Source organism: Andrographis paniculata, unplaced genomic scaffold (assembly GCF_009805555.1).
Source record: "Andrographis paniculata isolate CXL003 unplaced genomic scaffold, ASM980555v1 Contig12END, whole genome shotgun sequence".
NCBI classification, from domain to species: domain Eukaryota; kingdom Viridiplantae; phylum Streptophyta; class Magnoliopsida; order Lamiales; family Acanthaceae; genus Andrographis; species Andrographis paniculata.
In genome coordinates, this window is record NW_026137402.1 from 4,935,973 (window position 1) to 4,957,808 (window position 21,836).

Sequence of the window (21,836 nt, forward strand, 5' to 3'; positions counted from 1 at the left end):
CGAACCAAATGAAATAAATAATTTGTATTGAAATCGAATTTACTCGATTAACTAAAGGTACGATTGGATTCAATTCAATTTAGTTTGAGATTCGATTTTTTTCCCCACCACTATGTGTGGCCAGCTTTCATAGACCACGGCGTTTACTTGACTTTTATTATGTGTTGGTGCTTACTGTCCTTATCCCTACCTAGTTTTCATACTGGATTTATAATATATGTTTATTTATTCTCCATTTGCTCTGTATAATAGATATATATATATATATCTAGATGGATCTTATTAGTTAATTCGATAACTTCAAATCTTACCAAAACCGAATACTTTTCATTGTAACTTCGAATCTTCACAAATAATAAAATAATAATAATATTAATCTTAATAATAAATGTCCCATGATTCCTTCACTATATGATGGACTGCGCACTATAATTTGAATAAAAAAGAATATGTTAAGTCCATATGTAGCAGGTGATCTGAGACGTCGGGATTTAAACCCATGACCTCATGGTTACAAGTCCAATCCCTACATCATTAGGCTATTTTTTACGGGACAAGAATTGAACTTACAATTATTTATACATAAGTTATATACTTTATCATCATATTATACCTTAATTTTTAGTATTATTTCATTAGTTAATATATATATATATAAATAAATATATTAGATTTTAATAAATTGGATATAACGGAAAGACTGATACACACCATACAGAAATTGTGCTCGAGCATTTGAGTATATATATTTAGAAATGAACTATAGGCTGCAATTAGTGTATTAAATTAAAAACGGATAATTGGTCTGTCCTCCCTACAGATAATGTAGAGTTATAATTCAGTCCCTGTTTTAAAATAATTGGTCTGCACTCCCTGTTTTATTTATTTAGTTTAATATTAGTCCCTCTTTTATATTTTCTTTGGTAAAAATTAAATGTGCCTTTAGAATATCTATAAATGCTTCCAAATTTATTTTATATACTTATAATACATTCGGCTTAAATTTGTCTATATAGTTTCGAATCTCCGGTTTACTAGTTTTCGAACCGTTTGTTACGGTTTATATATTTGTCAAAGTGCGAACTGTTGGTTCAGACCGCCAGTTTACGATTTCAACCGGCGATTCGGCCATTTTTTTTTTTTTTGAACTTGCACGCCGGCTGCAATGGTTGATTGACGACTGTAGATTATGAAATGTTATGGGCGGGGGACAATAGGGATGAGCAAAATATCTTAAATCTAAAAATTTGATCCAAACCAAAAATCAAAATTTAAAATTTGGTTCGAATTGAATTTTTGACAAATTTCGAATTTTCGAATCGGATTGGATTGGTATACTTAAAATCCGAATCAATTCGAAATTTGAAATATAACATTTTAATATATTTTTTATTATATATTTAATATTTTATTAAAAAATATTATATTTTAATATAAAAAGCTCAAAATTATTAATTATATTTTAGTATATTTACTTTTATATTATATATATTTAATATTATAAAATAATAATAAAATATAAAAGAAATTTACAAATTAAAAAAATAATTAAAAATATTTAAAATTTCGGATTTTTCGGTTTGGTTCGAATTTTTTAGTTCGAATTTTGGATTTTTGAATTTCGAAGATTGGTTATTTCGGTTCGGTTCGGATTGATTTTTTCAAAAATTTTGGACTTTCGGATCTGTTCGGATTTGAAAAAATCCAAACCAAAAATCCGAATGCTCACCCTAAAAAAACGAAAAAAATAAAAAATAAAAAAAATAATAAAAATGAGTCTTTGCAACTGCAACCTGTCTAGTATTTGTAGAATGTGGAAAGTGGATGTTTAGAACTAAAATTTATATTACAATATACTTGTAATTAAAATTACTATATATAATTAATTTTTTATAAAAATAAAGAAATATTAATATTAATAAAAATAAATAATTATTAATTATATAATAATAATAATAATATACATTATTTTGTATATTTATATTTTAGATTTTGCATTTCTTATCATACAATTATGTTTAATTTAAACTATCTTATTATCTAATACACATCAATTTCTTAAAATTAATTTTTTTATTTTAATTTAAAATTTAATTTAATTTAATTACTTAGTAAATTTATTATTTTAATTACTTTTATATTGTAACAATCTTAACAATTATTATTTATATGATTTTACATAATAAATAAATAATTATTATTTTTAAATAAATTTTAAATTTAGAAAAATTTAAAAACGAAAAAGAAAAATATTAAAAATGAATATACATAAATCGGCGGTTCAAACCGTAACTATCGATTTTTTAAACCGTAATCGAAACCGTCATTTAGAAGGTTCGGTTTCGGTTTAATATTTTGATAAACCGTATGGTTTGAACCGTTTTTGCATACTTGATATAATGTAATATTGTTTGTAAATATACAACAACAAAACCACACTTGGATGTATTGTGGTACATGAACACCAATAATGAGTATTTGACAATCCCCTTTTGTGTATGATATTTTAATTACACACATATCAGAAAACGTAATAGAGGCACACAAATTATCAGTTGGGTATATAGTTGCTCTCTTGAACCACAATGTCGTAGTATGGTATTACTGTGCTATCAATGTCAATAAAGTTTCAAAGAATAATAATCGAATTGGTATAAAGTAATCGGAGCTTATTGTTTTGTATCCATTAGACACATACATAATTGATTGTAAATAATACACTAAGACAAACGGGAGAATATACTAACGTATGTAGACACGAACAACAAATATGTGATAGTGCTTATTTTTCTATGATATTTTAAAGTAATAGATTTCTAAAAACGTATCAGAGCCATATAAATCATTTTTTAGAGTTTACAATTGATGTATCGAAGCACATGCGCGTGGTAGCGTAGGTTCCAATCTATCGAGGTCACTTTTGGTCATATGATAAATCATAACAAGTATTAACATAAGCTATGAAGTTACACAGTTAGAAAATTCTGTCATGAGATTATGATGTTCAGTTACATAAAAGACTACAGTAGGTACACAACTAGTAGAATTTCGTACACGAAATTAGGTTGGAGGTACGACTTAGCTGCTCTAGAGTACTCACCTGCTTAGCCGAGTCAGACCCTATACTTAGATGCCCTTGACCAAAAGTTGTTATATGCGCTACGGTGTGAATTAATATGTAATAGATTTAAAGATTTTCAATTTGTGGTAACAATCATGTAATCTAACTACCAATATAATTCAACTTAGTCACTTATGACTTTGTTAGACATCTACTAGTTGAGATTGGACTATAATAGTACATATATCATACAACCTATTTAAGTCATTTTTTACTTGGTTAACCATTCATAATAAATATGTGTTGTTTACCTTTTCTAACAATTTGAGGTGTCACAAGAAAACCATCATAATGAACGCATTCTTAGTTACCGTTAACAAGTGAATATTTTGAACAAAAAACGATTGTTCTCCAACCACATGCTATCAGGGCATATATACTGAAGCACATGAGACTATTATTATAAGTAGTTAAGATCCACCTTAGGGTATGTAGATATATTATGTAGGTACATAAGAATGTGATTTGGGTACAAACACGTATAAATAATGGTTTCTTAGGTATTATTTGTTTATTATCGGGTATCTTCAAGTGTAGTTAATTTCAGTCATTTCCATGGAAATGTGTCAATTCGCGTATTCGGTGAGAACACTTCCCCTCTCGGCCTTGGTGAACTAAATGTTGTTGTGTGTGCTATGGTGTGGATTACTACGTAATATGTCTAAAAAACAATCAATTTGTGAGAGTAGTGATGCATGAGTAACAACCAACAAACTTATCAACCTCATTTCTTACTTTTTTAGCCATCTATAGTAAACATGTGTTCTTTTCTTTACTTACATGTCAGGGAGTCGTGAGAACACAATAATGATGAATTTATCTCAGGTTACTAAGAGCAATTGAATATGTTGAACCAAACACGGTCAATTTTTCCAACCATATATAACCAGAGCATATATACGCGTTAGCGGAGCATATGACTTTATATTACAAGTACATAAAAATTGGTATATGCATGAGTGTTTAGGATGTGTGTTTGAATGTTATAATTAGAATTGTTGAATAAAAAAAAATAAATTGACTCTATTTATTTTTATTAGTTCTTTTAAAAAATTAAATTTAATTTTTAATAAAATTATATTTATAGTTATTTTATTTTCACATTTTAAAATAAAAAACTAATAACATTAATAAAGATTTAAAAAAAATTATACAAAATTGTGACATATATATTTAATATAAAATTTTGATAGAAAAAATTATTTAATTTTATTTTCTTGTAAATTTTATTTTCTATAGAATAAGGGTTTGTTTGTTTTTTTTAAAAGATTTCAACATATTTTTCTACAAAAATAATATATTACACGCACTCATTATATTTATATTATCTACACATTTATATATATATACATAGTAAGTATTTAAAATACATAGAATACTATACATAAATTTTATTACTAGTATTAATATTTTAAAAAATTGTATCTTATATATACGATTTTAAATATTTAATAGAATAATTATATATATATAGATAAATAGATATTTTGCTAATATTATATTGAATCATATAATAAAGTTTATATTATGTATAATATTTACATAATATTTTATATTATATTAAATATAATTATGAATTTTGTATAAAAATAATATAAATTATTAATATCAAATTTTCTCATTTTATAAGTAGAATTAAAAGAGTAAGTAAACTAATATTGATAAAATGAAATATATAATTATGGTTGATTGTGCACCTTTTTTTTCTCGCAAACATTTTTATATCATTGTCTTTTTCGTAAGATATTAATTTATATACTCCATTTATTGACAAGATTAATTTATTTTTGTGCCAAATTTATTATGACTCTATTTATGCACGTAATATTTGTACGATATCTTCCATTTTAAGCAGATTTTTGCATTAATGATTAATATTTATTACAAAAATTAACATATGTGCATAATTAAATACCGTATATTTATTTTATTGAGATTTTATTTTCTTTCAAAATACACGATATTTAATTTAATTTAGGCATTTAATTTTTAATGCCTATATCTACAAATATCCTAATCGTGTCCACCCCTGTGCCAAATTGATTGTTATTTCTTAAAGTGAGATAATAAAATTTTGAGTGAATAAAATTGTTTAGTATAAATGAATTATATATAAGTTTAACGAAAAAAAAAAACGGCTGAAAGGAGTAATACTTCTAAAAAATTATACAATTTGATTTTAATGGATAATAAGATAATTTCTTAACTATTAATATGAAAAAAATATTAAAATATAAATAAGCACATTTATAAATACCGATAAGAAATAATATATACTCATATAAAAATATAATAAATAAAATATAAACATAAATTATTCAGGGAAAATTTTAAATTTTAAATTATTAAAATTTGTTGAATAAAATAATTAATTTTTATGGAAAAAATAAAAAAGAGTAAAAAAACACTATAAAGAATACAAAAATAGAAGAAAAAATAAATATAAAATATAAATTGCATATAGAGTGTTTAATATAGAACAATTATCTGCACTCGTCAACCGTGACTAGAATGTAAAAAATATATAATATTTTATAATATACATAATATATTTTGTCAGTCAAATAAATAATAGACAAATTTGATAATTAAATATATAAAGAATATATTTTGCAATTTTTTTTTTTATTTTCTACATCACCCCACAGTAAAATATGATTCTAATTATTATTTTTATTTACTTATTTTTTAAAGATACATAAGTAAATGTACGCATAATGTAAATAGAGGTATATAAGTGGAATAGTTAATAAAGTGAAAAATAATATAAGTAAAGCGGGACAATTATAAGTATATAAAATAACATTAAGAGTATTTAGATATACTTTAGAAGTACATCAAATTTATACTATATAGATAAAAAGAAAAATATAAAATAATGACTAATATTAAATTAAATAAGTAAAGGAGATAGTGAAAATCAATTTTTTTATAATAGGGACTGAATTATAACTTAATAGAACTGACAGGGTGGACAGACCAACTTTCCCAATTAAAAATCTCAGCACAGAACAATACATAATATAACAATAAATAACATATTATTTATATTAATATAATATAAATATAAATAAAATAATAATCATTTATCCAAACAAATACTAGAGTATTTAATTAAATATATGCACACACACTATAAGGCGTACCTATTATTATTATTATTATTATTATTATTATTATTATTATTATTCTCAATAAGTTAAAAGTGGATTTAATGATCCATACCCTCTAGCTGACTTCATGCAAGAATCCAATCATCATCATCATCATCATCATCAGTCAAATAAATACACGTACCGACATGACATCCCCGCATATCAAGCGGATATTTTTGGAAATTTAAAAATAATAAAAAATTAATATGCATTCTTTATCTTTTTTTAGTGATAGAATTTTTTTTTAATAAAAAAATATTACTATATTTTAAAAAGTATTACAAATAATGAAATTAAAAGATTAATAATTTTAAAAATAAAATTATATTTTTTTATCTTTTTATTATATTATTACTTATAAAATATATAAAATTCACGTGTAAAAAACAAATAGATACACATTACTCATAATAATAGTTCAAAATATTCGGCATATATATATAGATAAATTATATTAAAAATATTAAATTTCTTACTATTCAAATCTCCCTCTAAAATCCAAAAACCCAAACAAACATACCCTACATTAATTTCAGAAATTGTGCGAAGGTCTGGTTTGACACCAAATTTGTTGTCCACGGTATTTCCACAATAGGTTTGAGAAACTGTGAATCAAAGGAACACAAGCATAAAATAAAAAATACAACTAAATTCTAATATTTCAATATTTAACCAATTTCTAGAGTTATTCTCTTAAGCAACATAGAGTTTATTTGATTTGTATTTTTGAGAGTACATAAAAATTAAAAAAAAAATACATATTATATATATATATATATTGTTAATGTATATATATTAATTTTTATAAATTCTAATATTACCCATGTATCTTCAAATTCAACTTGTCAAACAAAAACCGAAGTGTATTGACAACATGTTCTATTTTATTCTTTACATTAAACCAATTCTGTAAGATATGTTTTTATATTGAATTTAGTATTGACCAATTCAATAGGATGAAGACTCCAAAAAGCATTGATCAAGAGTCGGATAACACATGCTCTGTGAAATATGAGTATATGCTATATTTCAAGCGTGTGTTTTCTAAGTCTTTAATCGGTACTTTTTGAAATTTTGATTGATTCTTTAGTGATTTTTTGAATTGACATTATTTGGAAAATAATTACAGTGTTGTGAGTATGTTATGTACTCTATAAAAATATATCATGTATTTTTTCTTCAATTTTTTTTTAATAAAGTGGGGTGTGTTTTTCGTTCTTATATTATATTAATATAAATAATACTTCATTCGTTCCAAAAGTATAGTATTGTTTTGTTGGACATGAGATTTAAAGAATATTGATATTATATTTGTAGTCGGTAAAAAGTAAGGATAAATGACTTTTTTTATCCTTGTGAATATATTAGTGTAAAAAGTAATATCAATTATGTAATAATAATGAAAATGTATGAATAGTTTTATGTTGATATGATTATTTATAGAAATGAGACTATTATTTTGGAACAAACAAAAAATAATAAACAAAAACAAAACTGTTGTAGCGAAACAGAAGAAGAATGAGTATGATATATGAACTTTTGATAATATCTTCTGAATTCTTGATGAATACTATTAAAAATTAAAAAAAAAAAAAAATCAGTACAATATTGAATTAATTTAACACTGTAACTGAATCGAGATATATAATAGTGGTATTAATTTAAACTAAATAGAGGTACCTCATTATTAAAGGTGAGCCTCCACACCCTTAATTGCAGCCATCCCCATGTGATAAAATTTAAAATAATTGAATTCTTAATTTCTTCTGTACACAAATCAATACTACAAAATTACAAATTAGAAATATATAAAAACCCATTGTAGACTTACAAGAACATGAGGCTGTCACCCCCTGTACTTCACTATATTATCCAATCCCATCCCCAATTCCAATTTAATTAATTTCCCATCCCCACCGCAACAAAACAAAACAATAATCATTCCCTTCATTAAACAATACAAAGATTGGCCAGCCACACCATAAATAAACAACCAAAGATGTGAAGAAACCAATACATAATCCAAAAGAAAAAAAAAAAACAAACCTCTGTTGATTTTCTATCTTCCTAGCCAAAAAATGGAAAGTGAAGAAGAAATGAATGCAAGAGATTATGTTAATGGCAGCAAAATTAATCACAATTCAAAAGAGAAAGTAGAAGAAAAAGATAAAGAAGAAGAAGAAGAAGAAGAAGAAGACGAATCGCCGATTGAAGAAGTCCGGCTGACGGTGACGAATACGGACGACCCGACCCTGCCCGTATGGACTTTCCGGATGTGGTTCTTGGGGCTCCTCTCCTGCGCACTGCTCTCTTTCCTCAACCAATTCTTCGCCTACCGTACGGAGCCCTTAGTGATAACCCAGATCACAGTTCAGGTCGCGACCCTACCCATCGGCCACTTCCTGGCGGCGGTGCTGCCCCGGCGGAAATTCCGGATAGGGTCGTGGGGAGAGTTTAGCTTGAACCCGGGCCCGTTTAACATGAAGGAGCACGTGCTGATATCCATATTCGCGAATGCGGGTAGTGCTTTCGGAAACGGGTCGGCCTATGCCGTCGGAATAGTTACTATTGTGAAGGCCTTTTACGGGAGGAGTATTTCGTTCTTGGCTGGATGGTTGCTCATCGTTACCACCCAGGTAATTAAAAATTACTTTTTTATAAATATATATATATTTTTAAATATTAACTTAAATATTTATTTTAAAACATTTTATAATGAGCTTTTAAATTTAAAATATTATAAGATAAAATAATTATACTCCCTCCCTCTCCAAAAAGATCTCTCATATGGTGTTCGCACCGTAATTAAGAAATAATAATATTTAATTAAAAGTAAGTATAAAATAGAATGTAAAAGATTAAAATATCTTTATTTTTGAAAGATTTTAAATGGTATATTAAAGTAATAATTATGGATAGTTTGAAAAAGTAGTAATAATTTTGTTATAAAGTAAAGACCACGGTTACTAAATAAAAAAAAATGAGACAATTATTTTGAAATAAACGAAAATGAAAAAATAAGACAACTATTTCGAGATAGAAGGAATATAAATTTATAATTTTACACCCTCCGGTCTCAAATGTAAAAAGTCATCTGAGATTTGATAATAAATTAAGAAATATTTTATTAATTAGTAGAATATAGATCTGGTAAATAAATAGAGTCTCTATTTGCTTACACATTTAAAATAACAATAGTATTTTCAAAAAAGTAAAAAGGCTCCCTTGTGTTTGAAATTATGTTTTTTAAAAAATTATTAGCTATGAAAAGATATTTGTGTAGATTGAATTATTTATTATGTACTTATTTTTTTTTATTATTGAAAATATTATACATTAAAACATGTATTTTTTTATATATACAAAGTATTATATTTAACATATATTTACTTAAACCAAATATTTAATTATTTATTAATTATATATAAATAAAAAGATTATTTTCATTGATGTTACATGTAGTTTTATTATTTACAAAAATACATGCTTTACTAAAGTATGACTTTGTCTACTTGAAATTCAATTTTATTTTTCAACAATATAATTTTATAATTTTCTGTAAAAATATTTTTATTTTTTACTAAAATATTACTTTCAAGTTCTTATTATTAAATTTCCCGATTTCCAAGTAAATAAATTCAATAATTTTTAAATGTAATCCTCATAAGTACTCCCTGCGTCTTAAATATCCTACAATATTTTCTTTTTGGTATGTTCCAAACATTCTACAATATTTTCAAAATAGAAAATAATTAATTATACTTAATTTCTACCTCACACTTTATCCCCTCGCATCATAGAAAATAAAAAAATAAAATATATATTTCTCTCTCCATCACATCACCTAATTTCTAAATTATCATACTTAATACTACCCATCTAAAAACTCGTATCAAAAATAAATATTGCACCTTGTTTGGGACGAAAGGGAGTATTATATTACTATATCCCAAAAAAGTAAATAAATAAGAAAAATTGAAACTACGCTATCATTGGCAAATAATAGAAACAAAACATTAACATCCTGCTGACTTTAACTACAGGTAAATGGCACTGTTTTATTTTTAATTTTATTAAAATTTAAAGAGATAGAATGGAATCCTAGGTAGATTATTTTACTCCAATAATTAATATTATTGCTACTCCAAACTTATTGGATATACTTTTTAGAGTTTGGTTTCCATAATTTTTTAAGATACAATTTTCACAATTTTTGTATAAAAATAATTTTTTATACTCCCTCCGTCCTAGAAGCAAATGAATCCGTCCCAAAAATAAATATTCATTTTTTTTTTGCATGTAGTTTTAGATATGTTAATATTAATATTATAATTGAATATAGTAAGAATAAAATAGAAATAACTGAAATAACCTTATTAGTACGTGTGATATAAAGGTAATGACATTTGTGTAATATATTATAAGTTGTAAGGATATTTGTAATGTTAGGTAGATAGAACGGTTACTAAAAAAAGAAATAGATACTTTGTTGTGAGACGAACTAAATTGAAAAAATTGATAGTTTGTTAGGAAACGTCGAAAGTATAAATTATTATATTCAAATTAAAACTCGAAATTTAAGGATTTTTTTGATTTTTTTATTTTACTTTGTTTTAAATATTATTTAATATTTTAATCTTATTTTTGTAAAATATTATTTTCATTGAAAACAATATAGACGAAATAGTATTAAATTTTATTTAAAGTTCAAACCTACGATATTTTTATAAGTTTTTCCTAGGTTATCTGTTTTAGTGTGAAAAGTAGGTAGAGATATCTTTTGTTTCCAGTTGAATTTAAGTTTATAGTGTACTCTTCTTCTTCTTTTTTTTCAAATATTACTTATATGTAGTAAATATATATTTTTTAAATTTTATCTTTTTATCTTTAATAAATAAATATATTCATATAATTTTAAATTCAACAATTTTATAATATTAATTTATATTAATTATATATAATACTATTTTTTTATAAAATAATATTCATATTTTATATTATTGAAATATAATTTTAAAAATATTCAAATAATATTTATTAAATAATTCCTTCAAATCCAATTTTCTATAATATATATTTATTTTTAAGTGAAAACTCAAAACCTCAAATATCAAAAAATATGTGAAAAATAAAAGACTCCCGTTCACCTAAAAATTTGTAGATGAATTGATTTTTGGTGTTAGTGGGAGAAATTGTTTCAAAAATATAAAAATATATTATTTTAAATTGAATATTGTTTTATGATTATTATTATATTTTTTTTAGCTTTTTGATTTTTATAAAAAAAAATATTTTGTATTATTTATTATTTTTTAAAAAATAATAATTACAAAATAGTATTAGGTGAATAAAGTCTTCCAGTGAAAGCAAATAAATACTATTCCCCCCGTCCCACGTACCGTGTAATTAGTAGATAATTAAAAATATATTTATAAAAATAATTATCCTATAATATAAATAAGTATAAATTAATATTACGATAACTAATTAGTTTAATTAAAATTAAAAAAATAAATTAAAAATTTTAAAATGAGATTAAAGTGTGTAATCATCTTCCAAAAAAAAATGACATGGAATGTGGGACGGACAAAAACGGCAACATAGACATAGTATGTGGGACGAAGGAAGTATTATTTAAAAAATATAGTATTATAATATTCAATTATAAAAATAGTATTAAAAAAATACTATGTTAATACAATATATATAAAATATATATTTTTACCCATGTATGAAAATTAATAATTAAAAGAAAATATTATTTTTATATTATAAATTAAAGTAATTATTTCATTAAATAACTCAATTTTTTTTACAAATACAACTATTTATTATCTCATCATTATTTTTACGTAAAAAAAAATTAATGGTAAAATTGTCTTTATATCATTTTTAATTATCCATAACAATTAAAATATTATTTTTTTTAAATCTTATAAAAAAATTAAATATATACTTATTAATTGAAAAAAAAAATATATAAAATAATATCCATTCAAAAATACAAAATAAAGAATTTCTAAATAATATGGATTGGTAGGTACTGGGATACGGTTGGGCTGGACTCCTAAGGAAGTACGTTGTGGAGCCTGCCCATATGTGGTGGCCGGGCACTCTCGTCCAGGTCTCCCTCTTCCGGTCAGTTCTCTTCTATTCTCTCCTTTTTATTTTCTTTTTATTTTTCTTTTATATATATATATAATAATAATATATGATGCCATGTTTATAATAATAGTTGTAGTGTGATACAAATAAATAAATAAAATAGCAGTTGCACCCCCTAATTTAATGATATTTACATCTATATAGTCAGTTAGTCAGTCCCCCTAGAAAGCAAGTTGCACATGTGTTTTGTTTGAGAATTAGATTTTAAATATATTATTCTATTTTATTTTTTTCAAAAGAAAATATCAAATTATACACCTAATTGTTATTTTTTATATTATACTAAAAATCAATTTTAAAATTTAAAACATTATATCAACACTTATTTATATCACATTATACAACTATTCAAATTCAAAATTTTTAACATTCAAATCTCAATTCAAAATCCAAAAATCCCCCGAGCAAAACACACCTTTAGTGTCAACTTGTGTAAAATTCCACTTTCTACACACCTACCTACTTGCCTTATAATTTATTTATTTATTTTTTTCTATACACCTACTTGCCCTATATAATTATTATTTTAGATGTGATAGGGTGGTCACGTGCATGACAGCGGGGTTACCCCTTAAGCAGAATGTTTGCGTCCACTCATCTCATTACAATCTTAATTTAATTAATTAATTAATTAATTAATTTGACTGCAACGTGCATGTGTTTGGATTCCAAGTTTGACTTTAGGGTTTGTAAAGTTTGTTTGCTTGCTGGATCTCTAAGTTTGTAATAATTCATGATTGTGTAGTAAGTAAAAAATGATGATGGACTAGAATAGGATACCAAAAACAAAAAATGAATAAATTGATTTGATGTATTTAAAATGAATAAGCAGTTACATTAAAATAAATCAAAGTACATTTTTTAAAAAATATTGATATATTATATATATAATGATATAAATTATATTAAAATATAAGATCTCCAAATTAAATACAAATATAAAAAATAAACAAATAGGGCATGCATTTATGTTGTGTACCTAGGCGGTGATGAAACTAGCACATAAATCTCGGGCACAAAATGTTATAATTTATTTAATATTTAGCTAATAAATTTAAATAAATAATAATGACATAATTATATATGAATTTAGATAGTGTTGCATTGTATCGACACAGTAAAAATCTCCATAAAGCTGCACAAATATACAAGTTTAAGGTTTATTTAATTGTACTTTAAAATTGATTTGAAATAAAATATTTAATTTAAATTTTTATTGAAATAGTATTTTGATATAATTTTTTTAAAGATAAAATAATGTACTTTTGTTGAATATAGTGCATAAATGAATATTTTAATTTGAAATTCTAAAAAAACAAACTCTAAATAAGTTCAATATTTTTTAAAAATATTTTTAGATAGAATCACTTATAATATTTTGTTGTTATATTTTTCTTTTAAATTTTTAAATTTTGATTTATGTAATTTTATATAAAAATATTATTATAATTCATAAAATATATAATATTATTTTTCATAAAATGATATTTATATCAAATATATTTTATTAAATTATAATTTTAAAATTATTTTAATTGTATAATAATTAAATATATATTACTTGGTAACTCAAATAGTATAATAATAATAACAATAATGATAATAATAATATATTAAATATTGTATCTTATTTACAAAATTGTATACATTCAAAATCCTGATAAATTAATACTACAAGTTGTTAGACTTAATGATAAAGAATACATATGATAAGTTACACTTAATTATTTTTTAAAAAATTCATTGTTAAAAGTTTATTTTAATACACTTTCAAAACTAATGGACGGGATCGTCTGTCCAAAATAGAATTTTATCATACTGTCTCATATATACATTGTATATATATATACACACACATATGTATATATAAAATGTTACTTTATACATACACGCACGTATGCATGTAGGGATAGAGGAATAGAGTTTATTTTTAGGGCTGGTGATCACATGGGTATTATTTTTATTATATTATCCCTCTATTTTTTTTTTAATTTATAACTAAATTTTCAAATATAGTTCCAACTATTTTTTAATTTTTATCACATTTTTAATAAAATATATATATTTTTTAATCTCTTTGTGGGATCCAATAGCTTATCATTTTGTATTTATATTCACCTTACAAAAATAGACAATCTTAATTTCTCCAATCCGCCGTATCAATAATAGTATGCTTTTTTAACTTATTCAATTTAAATATACATCATATATATATATATATATATATATCTATGGGATTACATGTCTCAAAAATAAACTCTATCCTCTATCCCCTATCCCCACATACATAGTATGTATGGAACGGAACAGCGGGATAAGATTATGTCCGAGACAGACGATCTCGTTGGTCTTTATATTGTGTTGTTTAACCCAAGTCCTAATATTATATGTTCTTAGTTCATATATTATATTTATATCGTTGTTAATATAATTCACGTATCGTCTATTTTATACCTTATGTATTGTTTGTTTCTAGATCGTGTAACATAAAAACCAACGTGCTGTAATTACCGCAGGGCCTTGCACGAAAAGGACAAGCAAGGAATGTCACGAGCGAAGTTCTTCCTGATAGTCCTAATCTGCAGCTTCTCCTGGTACCTTCTCCCCGGCTACCTCTTCTCCACCCTCACCAGCCTCTCATGGATCTGCTGGGCCTACCCTAACTCCGTCACCGCCCAGCAGATCGGCTCCGGCATGAGGGGCCTCGGCCTCGCCGCCCTAACCCTAGACTGGACCGCCGTCGCCTCCTTCCTCATGAGCCCCCTCATCACCCCCTTCTTCGCCATTATGAACATCTTCGCAGGCTACTTCCTCATCATCTACATTGTTCTCCCCGCCTGCTACTGGGGATTCGACCTCTTCGGGGCTCAGAAATTCCCCATTTTCTCCTCCCACTTGTTCACCTCCGACGGCCAGAAGTACAACATATCCGCCATTGTTAACCACAAGTTCGAGCTGGATTTGCAGAGCTATGAGCAGCAGGGACGGATTCATCTCAGCATGTTTTTTGCACTCACTTATGGTTTTGGGTTCGCCACCATCGCGTCCACTCTGACGCACGTCGGCTGCTTCTATGGCAGGGAAATATACAGGAGATATGTAGCGTCGTACAAGGAGAAGGAGGACGTTCACACGAGGCTTATGAGGAGATACAAGGATATACCCTTGTGGTGGTTTTACATACTGTTGGGACTCACCCTTGCAGTTGCCTTAGTTTTGTGCATTGTGTTGAACGACCAAATTCAGATGCCCTGGTGGGGGCTTGTCTTTGCCAGCGCCATGGCCTTCCTTTTCACCCTCCCAATCAGCATCATCACAGCCACAACAAACCAGGTACTCTACTCTACTCTACTCTAATTATTTAATTCTTATAAATATATATATCTAAATAAATATTATTTATTTATTTATCTGCAGACGCCTGGTCTGAATATAATAACGGAGTATGTGATGGGGATGATATATCCGGGAAGACCAATCGCGAACGTGTGCTTCAAAACGTACGGCTACATGAGCATGAGCCAGGCAGTCTCTTTCCTCAGCGATTTCAAGCTCGGTCATTACATGAAGATCCCTCCCAGATCGATGTTCATCGTCCAGGTACTACATTTATCACAATAAATAAATATTTATTTAGATTCCATCCAATAATAATATAGTATAATTAAATATATATATATATATATACATATGCATGGATGGACTTACATAGGTGCTAGGAACAACTAACCCCTCAGTCCCAAAATTGCTTTTAGTATAAAAAATAATAAAATTATATATTTTTTTTTATTAATTTGCTCCCTCTAATTTTTATTTTACAGTATAAAAAATAATATTTCTTTCGTCCAAAAGAGTTGTCTTTGTTTTTCTATTTTCATCCGTCCCAAAACAATTGTCTTGTTTCTTTATTTAGTAGCCGTGGTGTCCACTTTATAACAAAATTAATTCTACTTTTTGATACTATCCTTAATTATTATTCTAATTTACTCTTTAAAATCCTTAAAAAAGTAAGAGCATATTTACATTCTACTTAATTCATGTGTCAACTCTCAATAAAACATTTCTTTTGTGACGGAGGGAGTAAAATTTTTGCTCATTTGTTGATTTACACTTTTAACATTTAAATTTTACTATCTTTTTATTTTAGTAAAAAATATTACATTTTATACTCATCGGTCCAAATGGACCTTTCGAATTTTTATAATAGATTAAGAAATAAAAATTATGGGTATTTTGATATTGGTGTATGATTGCTTTTACTAAAAATAAAAAAGTGATACTTTGGAGTGAGACGGATGAAATGATAAAAATAATACTTTGAATTGGGAGAGAGAAAATATAGTTTTATTGAATTTTTTTCTTAAACACTTACTTTTCCCCATTTCTCTTTTTTTGCGTTTTTTACGTGGTTAAGAAATTGAAAAAAATAACATTGAATCCATAAAAAAAAAAAATTCTATATTTCGCTCCTTCAACATTTTACGGCGGGTCCTGTCACTGTATATACGCAGTTCTTAGGGACAATTATAGCGGGAACTGTGAACATCAGCGTGGCCTGGTGGCTGCTGAACTCCATCGCCAACATCTGCCACGACGACGTTCTCCCGGCGGACAGCCCCTGGACGTGCCCCGGCGACCGAGTGTTCTTCGACGCGTCGGTGATATGGGGCCTGGTGGGGCCCAGGAGAATCTTCGGAAGCGAAGGGAACTACAGCTCCATGAACTGGTTTTTTCTCGGAGGTGCTGTGGGCCCCATTGTTGTCTGGCTCTTCCACAAGGCCTTCCCCAAACATACCTGGATTCCGTTGATCAATCTTCCCGTCCTTTTCGGGGCCACCGGAGCGATGCCTCCCGCCACGCCTTTGAATTACAACGCCTGGATATTAACCGGCACCATTTTTAACTTCTTCGTTTTCCGGTACCGGAAGCGGTGGTGGCAGAGGTATAATTACATTCTCTCCGCCGCGTTGGACGCCGGCGTGGCGTTCATGGCGGTGGCGCTGTACTTCTCGCTCAGCATGGAGAATAGAAGCGTTGATTGGTGGGGCACGCAAGGGGAGCACTGTAAGTTCGCCACGTGTCCCACTGCCAAGGGCATTCGGGTTGATGACTGTCCGGTGTACTAGCTTATCCTGCCTTGACAGCTGGCAATGAATCGATCCGGATTGAGTTGAATATCGGATTAAATCACTCAACTCTAATTTGTTTATTATCGTTTCAAATTCGTATTATTATGTTGAATTCGTATTAATCCGTATAAATCTAATATTTTTGGCTGAATTGTGTATATGTTAATTTTGTTTAGATACTAATGTTATGCATATAGTAAATTATGTTAAATTATTTAAGATTGAAATTAATTTAAATTAATAGGTAGTCTAATAATAAAATTAGAATGATTTTGCATATATAAAAATATATTAATTAATATTACTATATTACAATCGGATTATGAAATTCAAATTTTAAACCTCTTCTAATCAGACTAATTTATTATCGTGTCGAATTCGTATCAATTAGTATATATAGTCAGAAATAAAATTTTTGACAAAAACCCAATTATTATGTATCAAGTTGTATACATAATTGAGTTAAAGTTAAAATCCTTTCAAAACTCAATTATTTTGTATCAAATTTGTGACTTGTTACTTTTTGCCAGTTCTAACCCTATCCTATCCTTCAACCCACCCCACCCCACCCCACCCCACCCTTATCAGAATTCATATATAATGAAGATCAATCAGGTGCATACCATCATCAATTGTGTACTGATTGATTTATTACAGCTGAGAAAAAAACTCATGTAATGAGTAATTGAGTATGAATGTGTGAAAACAAATATCTACCCACAACAGCTTTCCGATATATGAAAACCTCAGTAATCCAACCAAGTTACCTATAATTCAAATGCACTCTACTTCTTTACCTCCTCGTACTCCGCCTCGGCCGCCGCCTCGCTGCCGTCTGAACCTCCTGTGGAACTCCCACCAGAGCCGGCGCCGCCAGACATGTGTTGTCCAATCTTAGACACAGCTTTGTTCGCCGCATCGATTTTGGCCTTGATCTCATCTACATTCTCGGCTGCCATTGCAGTTCGCAAGTCCGAAATTGCAGACTCAATTTCAGACACCACCTCTGTTGGAACCTTGTCCTTGTACTCGTTTAAGCTCTTTTCAATGCTGTAGATGGTGGTGTCTGCGTTGTTCCTTACATCGATCAGCGCCTTTCTCTCTTGGTCCTTCTGCGCGTGCATCTCGGCCTCCTTCACCATTTTTTCAATCTCGCCTTCAGACAAGCCGCCTGAAGACCGGATTGTGATCTGCTGCTCTTTTCCCGCAACCTTGTCCTTTGCAGAGACTGTAACAATTCCATTAGCATCAATGTCGAATGTGACTTCTATCTGCGGCATGCCCCTTGGAGCCGGCGGAATTCCCACAAGCTCAAACTCTCCAAGAAGTTTGTTATCAGCAGCCATTTCGCGCTCTCCTTGTAGTACTTTGATACCAACTTGAGTTTGATTATCAGCAGCCGTCGAGAATGTCTGAATCAAGAAGCCACAATCAAGTAAGAAAATCTTTCATAATCACTGTGAAAATAGTTCGTAGAATACTGACCTGGCTTTTCTTCGTCGGTATTGTTGTGTTTCTGTTGATCAATCTCGTAAAGATACCTCCGAGTGTCTCGATCCCAAGTGAGAGCGGCGTCACGTCTAAAAGAAGCAATTCTTTAACGTCGCCGCGCAGTATACCTCCCTGAATAGCAGCTCCCATTGCAACTGCCTCATCCGGATTCACCCCTTTGCTCGGGGACTTACTGAAGATTTCAGAAACTACTTCCTGAACTTTCGGAACGCGGGTCATACCTCCGACAAGAAGCACCTCGTCTACTTCCTTAGTCGATATCCCGGCATCCTTCAAACAGCTCTTGCAAGGTGCCTTGGTCCTCTCGATTAAGTGGTTCACCAAAGCCTCGAACTTTGATCGGGTCAACGTAATATTCAGATGCTTCGCCCCTGATGAATCTGCAGTGATGAAAGGTAAGTTGATTTCGGTCTGGGACGTCGACGAAAGCTCTATTTTTGCCTTCTCAGCTGCTTCTCGAAGCCTCTGCAGTGCAAGCCTGTCCTTTGACAGATCAATACTCTCTGTTCTCTTAAATTCGCTGACCAAAAACTCCAACAAAGCATTATCGAAATCCTCCCCTCCCAAAAATGTGTCCCCGTTTGTGGCTTTCACCTGTTCAGTTAGCATAAAGATCAGTAACTACGAACAAAATTGTGTAAAATGTGAATCACTCTGCAGTACAGCATACCTCAAAAACACCATTTGATATTTCCAATATAGAGACATCGAAAGTTCCACCTCCTAGGTCAAAAACTGCAACGAGACCCTCTTTGTTGTTCAAACCGTAAGAAAGCGCAGCAGCTGTGGGTTCATTAATAATTCTTTGTACATCCAGGCCTGCTATTCTTCCAGCATCTTTGGTGGCCTGCCTCTGGGCATCGTTAAAATAAGCTGGAACTGTGATCACAGCCTGGCTTACCGACTTTCCAAGGTAAGACTCAGCAGTTTCCTTCATCTTTGTCAAAACAAAAGCACCAATTTGACTTGGGGAGTACTGCTGTCCATTAATTTCAACCCAAGCATCACCATTAGGAGCCCGGACAATTTTGTATGGAACCATATTCATTTCCTTCTGAGTCTGAGGATCATCAAAGCGTCTACCAATCAGGCGTTTGGTTCCGAAAAGTGTGTTAGTTGGATTTGTGACAGCTTGTCGCTTTGCTGGCGTCCCGACCAGGAGCTCTCCTTTTTGGTTGAAAGCAACTACCGATGGAGTTGTTCTAGCACCCTCGGAGTTCTCAATAACTTTCGGATTCTGAAACAGAGTCATTTCTTCGTTAGTAAAACAAATGGAACGAGAAGTGTAAGGTAAACATTGGTACATTACCTTCCCCTCCATAACCGAAACACACGAGTTCGTAGTGCCCAAGTCTATACCAATCACATCATTTCCAGCTGGCTTAGTGCTGCACCATGTTAAGATTACAGTCAAAACTTCGCTTATAACTTAGCAATTTATCGAAAATATATACCTGAATGGCCTTGCAAGGCCTGGCCACTTGTTTCCCAAAACCCATGATGGTTTATTGCTTCCAGTTATCTAAACATCACATAAAGTATAGCACAAGCAGCAGAATATAAGCATTTCAATAGAATTAAATTACAAATGCTCAAGAATCATTCACACGCAAAGACCGCTAATCTTTATCCATATTCTAGAAGTGTTTCTAAGGATTGGGAAAACTTTACAGAAATGATTGAAGTACTTAAGACAGTGCATCTTATTCTCCTCATCCAAAGCAAAAACGAGAAAGGAATATAAAAACTATAAGTCCAGGGATGCTGTAACATAACAAAAATGAACATAAGTAAGAAATAACGATCTGCTTTCAATAGATACACCAAAGACCATACCATAATCCATTGCAATATATTAATAACAGTAATTTAAAAAATATTAAATCAGATCAAATGCATAACAGCAACGGAAACGCGATAAAAGAGAAACGATTCAATTGGATCCATTCTCCTCTGTTATTAGAACTCTCGGGATTTTGAAGGAAAAAAAATGCGACAGCAAATCCCAGTCACACAATCAATCGGGTAACCGGTTGTTACTTAAGAACAACATCAGCGAAGCTCATGCGGAAACCCAAATGTGCAGAATAGACACCAAATCGCATAAAACAACATCATAATTGAAATATTATGCAGAAGCTCGGGAAAGAGAAGTACAGTTTTGAAAGCTGAAACAGGGGCGGAAGAAACTTCGCGGCGACGGAGCGATCGGAGAAGAACAGAGGTCGCCATTTATCGATTAAATGCTCTTCAATTCGGTGCTTGGTGGTGGATTTGAAGGTTTAGGGGTTTAGGGTTTAAGTAGTAGAGAGAAGGAAGAAAGGAAGGGAAGGGAGAGCAAAGCAAATGACATCCGATAATAAATATATGAAAGAAAGAATAAAATAAAACGGCGTGTCAACAGCTTGATCGGTCAGAATAATATACGTATCGAAAATAGTTTATTGGTGGATTGTTCCCCAAGTTAGGTTTATATTTTACAGGCTCTATTTATTTATTTATTTATTTTTATAATGTGACAATTCGCCGCCGTTATCGAATGGATACTACCGCCACGATATTTCAATATAAAATATTTTCTTAAATTTAGTAGGATGGATCAATGATTACATTTTTGGTTAATGTTTCTTTTAGATGGATTTGAAAATAATTACGCTTTCAATTTATATTAAAATAATATACAATGAGATATTATATAAAATGTGTATTTTTTTTTGTGAAATGCATAATTCAAATAACAAAAATTTAAAATTT

At 29.0% G+C, this 21,836-nt stretch overlaps 2 protein-coding genes across 2 annotated transcripts; one reads left to right on the forward strand and one right to left on the reverse strand.

The window, feature by feature from the left end:
• The first annotated feature begins 8,152 nt into the window (after nucleotides 1-8,152).
• On the forward strand, nucleotides 8,153-17,721 carry LOC127253396 (oligopeptide transporter 4-like). Its single transcript, XM_051277974.1, has 5 exons — nucleotides 8,153-8,912; nucleotides 12,317-12,414; nucleotides 14,958-15,774; nucleotides 15,859-16,041; nucleotides 16,953-17,721. Exons 1-5 carry the CDS (start codon nucleotides 8,355-8,357, stop codon nucleotides 17,565-17,567), a joined length of 2,271 nt encoding a protein of 756 aa, XP_051133931.1. The 5' UTR covers nucleotides 8,153-8,354; the 3' UTR covers nucleotides 17,568-17,721.
• Nucleotides 17,722-18,171: 450 nt separating this feature from the next.
• On the reverse strand, nucleotides 18,172-21,460 carry LOC127254561 (heat shock 70 kDa protein, mitochondrial-like). Its single transcript, XM_051279730.1, has 6 exons — nucleotides 21,240-21,460; nucleotides 20,537-20,604; nucleotides 20,392-20,470; nucleotides 19,753-20,319; nucleotides 19,056-19,676; nucleotides 18,172-18,982 (listed from the first exon to the last, which is right to left on the reverse strand). The coding sequence occupies exons 1-6, from the start codon at nucleotides 21,312-21,314 to the stop codon at nucleotides 18,356-18,358; spliced, it is 2,037 nt and encodes a 678-aa protein (XP_051135687.1). The 5' UTR covers nucleotides 21,315-21,460; the 3' UTR covers nucleotides 18,172-18,355.
• Nucleotides 21,461-21,836: the final 376 nt, after the last annotated feature.